We start from the raw sequence: 8,234 nt of genomic DNA, 5'->3' as shown, positions 1-8,234 counted from the left end.
ACATTTTGAAGACCAAATGCTAAATGAGAAAGTAATGTGCAGATTATTTAATAATGAAAATAAAAGTTAGTTGCCAGCCTTATTATTTTTCTTTTCAGCGTATATTATGTTAGAGGTTTTCTTTGCTAAACCACAAATTGATTACGACGTCCTCTGTAGAAGACAGTACCTTAAAAGTAAAGTTTATTTTGGCTGCTGAATTTGTAAATTAAATTTTGGAGTTTCTGAGGAACCTGAAGGTAGCATAGCTTCCCCTTTCCATTTTAACCGAACAACCAATCACACGGCATTACACCTCACATGCCCCGCCCCCAGCCCTGCCCCCTGCGCCATAAAGGGGCGGTGCCTGAGCAATGAGGTAATCGGGGTAAACAGTAAAGATGGCGACGTCTGTAGCCGGAGAGGGGCAACCAAGTCTGAATGGGATTATTTCCGACACCCAAACCAAAAAACTGACCGACTTGCCGACCGAGTTGCTCGAACACATCCTGTGCTTCCCTGTTCTCAAACATGTCGACATTTGTAACGTTTCCTGCTGCTGCAAGCGGCTACACGACGTCTGCCATGGAAGGGGGAAGGTCTGGGGACACCAGTACAAACTCAGGTGCTATGATTTTTTGTGGTATTTATTCGGAGTTGTAGCTTCAGGTGGTTTTTCAACACTATCAGTCGAAACGAGTCTCCATTGTCTTTTTTATTTTTTTGTTTGGAGCCCCAAATTGCTCATTGTTTACTTCAAGGTGGGTTCGTTTACTGCGAACTCACAGGCAGCTGTCAGCCGTTAACATTCTGCTGATGCACCAAATTCATCATTACGCCAGGCCAATGGCAAGCTGCTACTCTGCAGAAAACTATTAAGCTTGTCAATCTTAGTGTCTAAATCTTTTTCAAATTCTAGTGTAAACTCAGTTTTACCCAGAACAGCCGAAAATTAAATTCTATGACCTTGAATGATGCATGTAGCCTGTGAAATGCAGGAGAGTGCAGCTCTTGCCAAAAGCTGAGCCCTCCTCCTGACTTACTTGGCTATGAGCTCCATGTTACTCTCCTAGATGATTTTATATTTGCAAAGAGAAAACAACGTCTGCAGCAATTGTGTTATAGATATGTCATGTACTGCCTGAGGCAATAGACTGCTTAACTAATTCTGAACACCCCGAAAAGTGAACTGAAATAACAGTTTTACTGAAGCTTTATTGTTGCCCTTCACTTGTGAGTAACTCTGGATAAAAGCATTAGCCAAATGAGGTGCTTTGGATATAAGCATCTGCCAAATCAGTAAATGTAAATGTACTGCCTGTATCAACAGATGGCCAAGACTGCAGAGGTTTTACCGACAGAATGAGTGCTGTGACTGGCTCAGAGAATACAAAACACGCCATCGAGTTGGTATACAAATAAGAAGGACAGTGGAATCAATCTCAAAGAGATTCTTCACAGAAGTTGTAAGTGATCCATTTGCAATCAAGAATATGATATGAATTGTCAATATGATTGTTTTGATAATGTAGACTTCGTTTTAGAGGCATCCTTTGAATAAAAGACACCATTACTATTTGTTTCTGTGAATTAGCTTGCCATTTGTGAGTGTGGGCGGATGTTTGTGCAAGAAAATGTGAGCTTTCTATGTTCCAAACTAACCCAGAGATCTGTAACTCAGCCTTGCGTTGGCCAGGTGCTGGGAGACAGCTTCGCAGAAATTGAGTCACTTGGGATGCCAGAGCACTTCTGTGAAGACGAGCTCCTCTTCATACTCAACTCTGACAAGAGGTGGGTGCAACGCTGTGCCAACAGTAAAACCTCAATACTTGCAGAACACAGCATTTTGCAATCATTAATGGGTTTGGGTGTTGATTTTGTTAATCCTCCCTGAGACCTCTGTGATTATGAAAGCTGTTGTTGTGCACACTCACGTCCTTGGACCATTAATGCATCTCTACTGTTCTCCACCCATCAATAGGAAAAGCTTGACTTTGAAGTACTATGCAAAGAAAATCCTTTACTTCCTGAGACAGCAGAACATCCTGAGGAGTCTGAAGACATTCCTTGAGCAGCCTGCAGGGCAGCAGTCAGCTCTAGAAGGTGAGGCATCACACACACATGTCAACCTAACTTATTAACTTGCCCTGTCATTACACAATTGCATTAGCCTGGCCATCTCCATACTTACAATGTCTATCTTATTGCTACTTATTGTTCATTATTATAGTACTTGATGTAAGAAGAGCATGAATATTTTCTCTCTCGATCTTGTCTGCCCCCCGTAGGTGCTGTGTTGGTGGACCAGTATTGTAACCCACTGGCTGATGTATCACTGGACAGCATATCAGCCCAGGTGGATGAAATCACAGAGAAAGTGAAAAAGATGCTGAGAATCAAGAACCCCTCTCACCCCAGCCTGCGTATCGCTCAAGGTGGGCTTTCAAAAAGAGGAAAATGTGGAATGAAAAGCTGCTTTTCTCGGGACATAGGTCTTTGTCATATTTCTTCTCTTGTCCTTTCCCCCAGTTCCCAAAATTTATCTATGGTAGACACTTAAAGTTCCCAGGCTTTCAGTGTATTTTTGGAAAAAAAGTCAATATCAGTAAATCTATTTGGGCAAAGCTGTTAGCTACACAAGATCTGTATTTCCCTGTCAGCCAAAGTCCTCATGAACTTCTGTGTGTGATGTAGGGGACTGTTTCGTCGTAGAGGACTTTGATCTTCAGAGGCAGGTGGTGTGTGCCCTAAACTCTGTCTTGTATGAGCAACTTCAATACAAAGGCAACGAGTTTGACTACTACAACCCCCTCAACTCTTACATCCACCAGGTACATGTTCTATTAATATGTCTATTTAAAGTCCCAAGCTTTTTGATAATTTCTTTACAGTTTTTATTTCAAATATTTCATTTAACTGACTGCTGATTCATTTTCATTCAGGTGCTACTACGCCATACAGGCATTCCTATAAGTCTCTCTGTTCTCTACATGACACTGGCCCGGAAGCTGGGTGTTCAGCTGGAACCTGTCAACTTTCCTAATCACTTCCTGCTGCGCTGGTGCCAAAAACCAAGAGGGTACAGTTTGAAATTAATATCTTTGAAAATGACCTTAGAGTGCCGCTAGAGTCATTCACATAGTATGGAGAGCCAGGTATCCTGCTGAAACGCCCTACACCACGACTCAGTGTGTAGGATAGAAATGAAAGAGGTTTTTCCTTGTCTATAAATTATAAAATCCAGTTCAGTTTATTAGTGTCACTCCCTTCTCAAGTCCTGTTTCCTGTTCTTGTTATATCATTTGAATATAAAATTCAAATCAAGTTAGTTTATTTATGTAGGACAGTTTAAAAACAACCTGTGTTTGACCAAAGTGCTTTACATAGAGAAAACTAACTGAGAAATAACACACAGACAACAACAAAACACAAATACACATCTAGAAAGGTAAATAATACAATTGGTTTTTACCTTTGATTTAAATCAGGTGAGACAAAATAAAGGTAAGGAAGATTATGGTAAAAAGACGATTTAACAACAGCATGAAAGAAACCAGAATATAATTCAAGCAATTCAAGCATTGTTTGTAGAGTTTGGCTGCCATAAACAGTAAATAAATAAATGTGATACATGATGATATATTATATGTGTCTGTTTAGTGAAAGATAAAATAGAGAATATTTGTATTTTATTTTATCTTGCCATGTATGAATTGAATATTAACTATTTTGCATTTATTTAACTTCAATTGGACATACTATGTATTAACTAATCCAGGAGTGTTTTGACTATGACAGGGGACATCAAAAATGGTGCATTATTGTACAACATTGCAGTAAATATCAAATATCTAAAATCATTATATTACTATAACTACTATTACACTTTTTGAGAATTTGTTCCAGTTCACCATACTGAAAATACTACAGTACCTACACTGATGCTTGCAGACTGGCAAAGTAGACAAAAAGAGCTGATGAGGAGAATTAAAAAGATGGTTTCTAATAAATTCCCAGGCATTCAACCTATTCATTATTGATTTATTAAGATATCTGAAAATGTAGTCACTGGGCTCATAACTAGCAGCTAGACCTAATGACAGTTTGTGATGTGCCTGGTAAATACTCTGTCATATTAAACTGATTGAAATTTGTTCCTGCAGGAGTGAGGACATCTATGACTTTGTCTACATTGATGCCTTTGGTAAAGGCAAGCAGTTGACAGCCAAGGAGTGTGAGTACCTCATTGGCCACCAGGTGACAGCAGATTACTACAGTGCCATCAGCACTACAGAGGTGCTCCTCAGGATGGTGGGAAATCTGCTCAACATTGGCAAGAGAGGGTGAGAGAAACTGAACACCATACATATATGTTACTGTCTGCCAAAATTAAGTGAATAAATTAAATTAATGCAATCTTCTGGTTGAATTACATTACCTGCACTGCATGGTTTCTTTCAGGGAGGGCAATGAGAAATCCTACCAGCTGCTGAGAGACTCTCTGGACCTCTACCTCACTATCAACCCAGATAATGTGCAGTACCTGCTGCTGCAGGCACGTCTCTACTTCCACTTGGGCATCTGGCCAGAAAAGGTCAGGACACACAACCTGTTGTTAAAAAGAAATTTGATTTTGACCCAGTCATTGTAACAATATCATTAAACTGAATCTTCACTGGTGTTCTGTCTTGCCCCAGTGTTGTTTTTAATGCATTTTTAGATTCTCTGATCTGATTGAATGCAGTTCACAAACTATTAAAATGTCAGTCAGTACAAAGCACAAGCTGTTCTGGTCTTGCAAAGCAGTTTCATATGAAATATATTGTGTTGTCGTACAGTATGACAACTGCACAACAAACACAACAAACACTGATGTTTGTCCTCTGTCCCAGGTGCTAGACATTCCTGCAGCACATTCAGGCATTGGATCCCTCCCAGCATGGGGCAGTGGGTTACCTGGTGCAGCACACGCTGGAGCACATCCAGCACAAGAAACATCCTGTGACATACCTGAGGTGAAGAGGCGTAGTGCTCCAGAACACCTTGAGGTCCAGTATTCAGTCGGCCTCATCATGAAACACAAGAGGTGGGTCAAACTAAGATGTGGTACAGCAAAAAGTTAAAATCCTCCCTGTTGTGATGTCTGCTGTCCTCTTAGATATCAACCATGTCTGCTCTGTTCCACCTCCTCCACCAGGTCAGGTTATAACTGTGTGATCTACGGCTGGGACCCCAAATGCACCATGAGCCAGGAGTGGATCACCACTATGAGGGTCCACCAGCTGTCTAATGGGGCCAACCAGCCTTTCTACAACGTCCTCGTACAGGATGGAACGTGTCGTTACGCAGCACAGGGTATGCATCATATACACCAGCAAGATGACAAAAAATATCCTTATGGTGTTTTTACATGATATGACTTCATCATAGTCCAGTCATCATAAATGTGTATATGCGCTTGGGAAGGAATGTACTACACTCCAAGCATCAACTAGTAATAAATCAAATGAAATAGACACAATTTTGACACTGACAAAACATGATTTATTTTTCAGTATCTGGCTGTCTACTATTGCAATAAGGCATAGCAGCAGGGCATTTATGAAGGTCAAAGGTTGAAAATGGTGAGAACCACCATTCGTATATAGCATACTTTCTGTACACAGTATTTACGATTATTTGGAAGAAAATTCTAAATGTAATGCAAGCTATTAATGCAGCAGCTCAATTTCTGATCATATATTTAGCATCTCTTAAACTTCATGTGTAGAAATGGTGTAAAATTGGAATGTATAACAAACTCCTTTTAATTATTAAAACAAATAAAAAAGAAACTGGTAGTTGATGAGATTAAGTACTTAGAAGTGTACTTGTACTAGTGCATTTAGACAAAATTTAACATGGGCAATCAGCTCATATATTCTAACTGAGGGTTGAACAAGTAAAACCCTGTCATATGTACTTATACATCAATTGGTGCCTTGTTGTATTTAATTGCAACTTTATCCTTAACTTACAAGTCCCCATCTTGAGAGATTATCTCTATTACTGCCGTCAAAGAGGTTATGTTGTCACATGTTTGTTTGTCAGGTGGTTTGTTTATTTGTCAGCAGGATTACACAAAAAGTACTGAACCAATTTGCGCCAAACTTGGTGGCAAGATGAAGCATGGGCCAGGGAAGAACACATTTAAGGGGCAGATATACACATAATTTTTATGTTATCAGACCACCTCCTTTTTCCTTTTCTTTCTCTATTATAAAAGGTAGACAGACTTGTGGGATTGTTTGGCTTTAGTTGAGGTGTGTGCTCCACTGAGTGTCACTCTAGTAAGATTTTAGTGGCATAATGTGAAGTTCATACTGTATATGTTGATCCAGAAATATTTCCTATCAATGCTTCAGTAAGACTTCAGACAGGTCTTCATTGGTGGGCAAACTTTTAAGTGGTGCTACATCACCCCTCTCTGTGACTTATACATTTTCCCCACTTAAGAAAGCTCCTCCCTGAAAGGCTGACTCATACTGTATATTCCCCTGTGCCTACCTGTTCACTCAGCTCAGCCTGCTGAATCTGCTGTTACACAGCTTTCATTGTTTGTACTTGTTATCTTTGCTCTCTCCACCACCTCAACATTCACCTGCAGGCTTTGTTCTCTACAAACCCTGAGGAGGATTTGTACTGATCAGTCCCGGCTGCTCAGTCTGTCTTTCAGGAGGTGATATGACATCAAGCTGTGATGGCAAAATACATTTTATTTGACATTTCCTTGATAAACCAAATATTTTGATGTATGAGATGTCAGTTTGACCTGGTTTTGCAGGTATATTAATAATGGTGGGGGCTGTTTTTTTATGATTTTCATTTCTTCAGCAATTTAGGTTCCCTTGTCTTTCATCATTGTGTCACACTTTTCCCCTGTTCTTTTTCAGAAAATCTGGAGCCCCACTCAGCCCCTCTGGAGATTGGCCACCCGGAGGTGGGTCGCTACTTCTCAGAGTTTGCCGACACCCACTATGTTGCCAACGAAGAGCTGCAGACACGATACCCAGAGGACATGAATGAAACCCAGGTCACAGTGCAGGAGCTCTATCATAGACTGACACCTGGCTCTGGGAACCAAGAGCAGGCTCCTGCCTCAGACCAAAACAACCACCAAGCCATGGCCATGTAGCAAAGTAACTGTGTCCTACAGTCTGCCGACCTAGGCTAACCAATTACTGGTCACCCATTCTCAATTTACAATCCACTTAGCTGTTGCTTTGTTGCGCATGTTCATGACAAGGATGTATGTAATACAGAGGTTTTTGTAAACAGCCAGTATACAGTATTTTCAGAAAGTGATGATTTAATGTAACAAGAAATGATTCATAAATGTGGTTTTGTACCACAGTCAGGTCCCTGTGCAGGTCTGGAAAGATTTATTTTAGCATTTCCACATCTGGAAAATTGTAAGAAAATGCCAAAAAGTTAAGAAACGCAAAGATTGTTAATGTCAATACACCACAGTGTATTTATTGTAAAAAAAGCTCAACTATGAAGTGATATGGCCTAGATGATTATTGGAGTAAAATTCTCACAACTCAAATTCAGTGACAAAGTTGAGCCTGGAAAAAGTATGGAAACTCAAAATGATAAACAAGTAAACACTCTGAAGAAAAAAATACCATAGGCTTTAGATAAACAGTTAAATGGAAAAGTAAATTCAGGATGGGTATCCAGGTGCTGTAAATCTCCCTTTACCTAAAACAAAGGAATGCTCCTTTAGCCAGAGTTCCCCCAACCCCTCTCCACACCACCTTGCACCCAGCACCAGTTTAACAAGCCCCCAGCATATAGCCTAACCCCCCATTACAGTGCCACAGAAAAGGTTATAAAGAAAATACTTTGTAAATTTACTTTTACTTTTAATTCCCCATCTTTTAATCACGTTTCATGCACTTATGAAAGTTTAACTTTCACATTTCTAGAGTATCTTAATTTTTTTTCTGTATATTTACAAGTAAAACATGTTGGATGTCACAGCCCATTATTGCGGTTGAGCTGTTAATGGAAAAACAAAAGAGGAACCGATAAGGACACTGCTGACTTGAAACAGGGCTTTGAGGAAGTTACAAAGAAATAAAGCGTTTCAAGTTTTATTAGCTTCTCTCTGACTTATTTTTTTTTACCTTTATTTCAACTAAAATGAGCGCGTTCTTTACTTTATTATTTGAATGCACAATACTGACCCGATTTACTGCAAAACACTGACG

At 39.9% G+C, this 8,234-nt stretch overlaps 1 protein-coding gene across 4 annotated transcripts; it reads left to right on the top strand.

Annotated features, from left to right (window-relative positions):
* Positions 1-337: 337 nt before the first annotated feature.
* On the top strand, positions 338-8,120 carry fbxo21 (F-box protein 21). 4 transcript variants are annotated; one of them, XM_051075211.1, is made up of 13 exons: positions 338-604; positions 1,310-1,445; positions 1,676-1,770; positions 1,961-2,082; positions 2,268-2,414; positions 2,674-2,810; positions 2,922-3,058; positions 4,143-4,322; positions 4,441-4,573; positions 4,872-5,065; positions 5,177-5,334; positions 6,912-7,252; positions 7,283-8,120. In XM_051075211.1, the coding sequence occupies exons 1-12, from the start codon at positions 381-383 to the stop codon at positions 7,151-7,153; spliced, it is 1,905 nt and encodes a 634-aa protein (XP_050931168.1). In that variant the 5' UTR covers positions 338-380; the 3' UTR covers positions 7,154-7,252; positions 7,283-8,120. The 4 variants fall into 4 exon arrangements, with proteins under 4 accessions (XP_050931168.1, XP_050931165.1, XP_050931166.1 ...); XM_051075208.1 differs by having other exon boundaries at positions 1,574-1,770; XM_051075210.1 differs by having other exon boundaries at positions 339-604; positions 1,661-1,770.
* Positions 8,121-8,234: the final 114 nt, after the last annotated feature.

Source organism: Lates calcarifer, linkage group LG13 (assembly GCF_001640805.2).
Source record: "Lates calcarifer isolate ASB-BC8 linkage group LG13, TLL_Latcal_v3, whole genome shotgun sequence".
NCBI classification, from domain to species: Eukaryota; Metazoa; Chordata; class Actinopteri; family Centropomidae; genus Lates; species Lates calcarifer.
The sequence above is the reverse complement of the archived record's forward strand: the minus strand, read 5'-3'. Positions and strand labels throughout refer to the sequence as shown.

Bases quoted from the DNA above. Each gene is read 5' to 3' on its own strand.
- fbxo21 (XM_051075208.1), top strand. From the start codon at position 381: ATGGCGACGTCTGTAGCCGGAGAGGGGCAACCAAGTCTGAATGGGATT. The intron at 1,446-1,573 runs GTAAGTGATCCA...TCTGTGAATTAG, and splicing joins AGAGATTCTTCACAGAAGTT to CTTGCCATTTGTGAGTGTGG. The intron at 1,771-1,960 runs GTGGGTGCAACG...ACCCATCAATAG, and splicing joins ATACTCAACTCTGACAAGAG to GAAAAGCTTGACTTTGAAGT.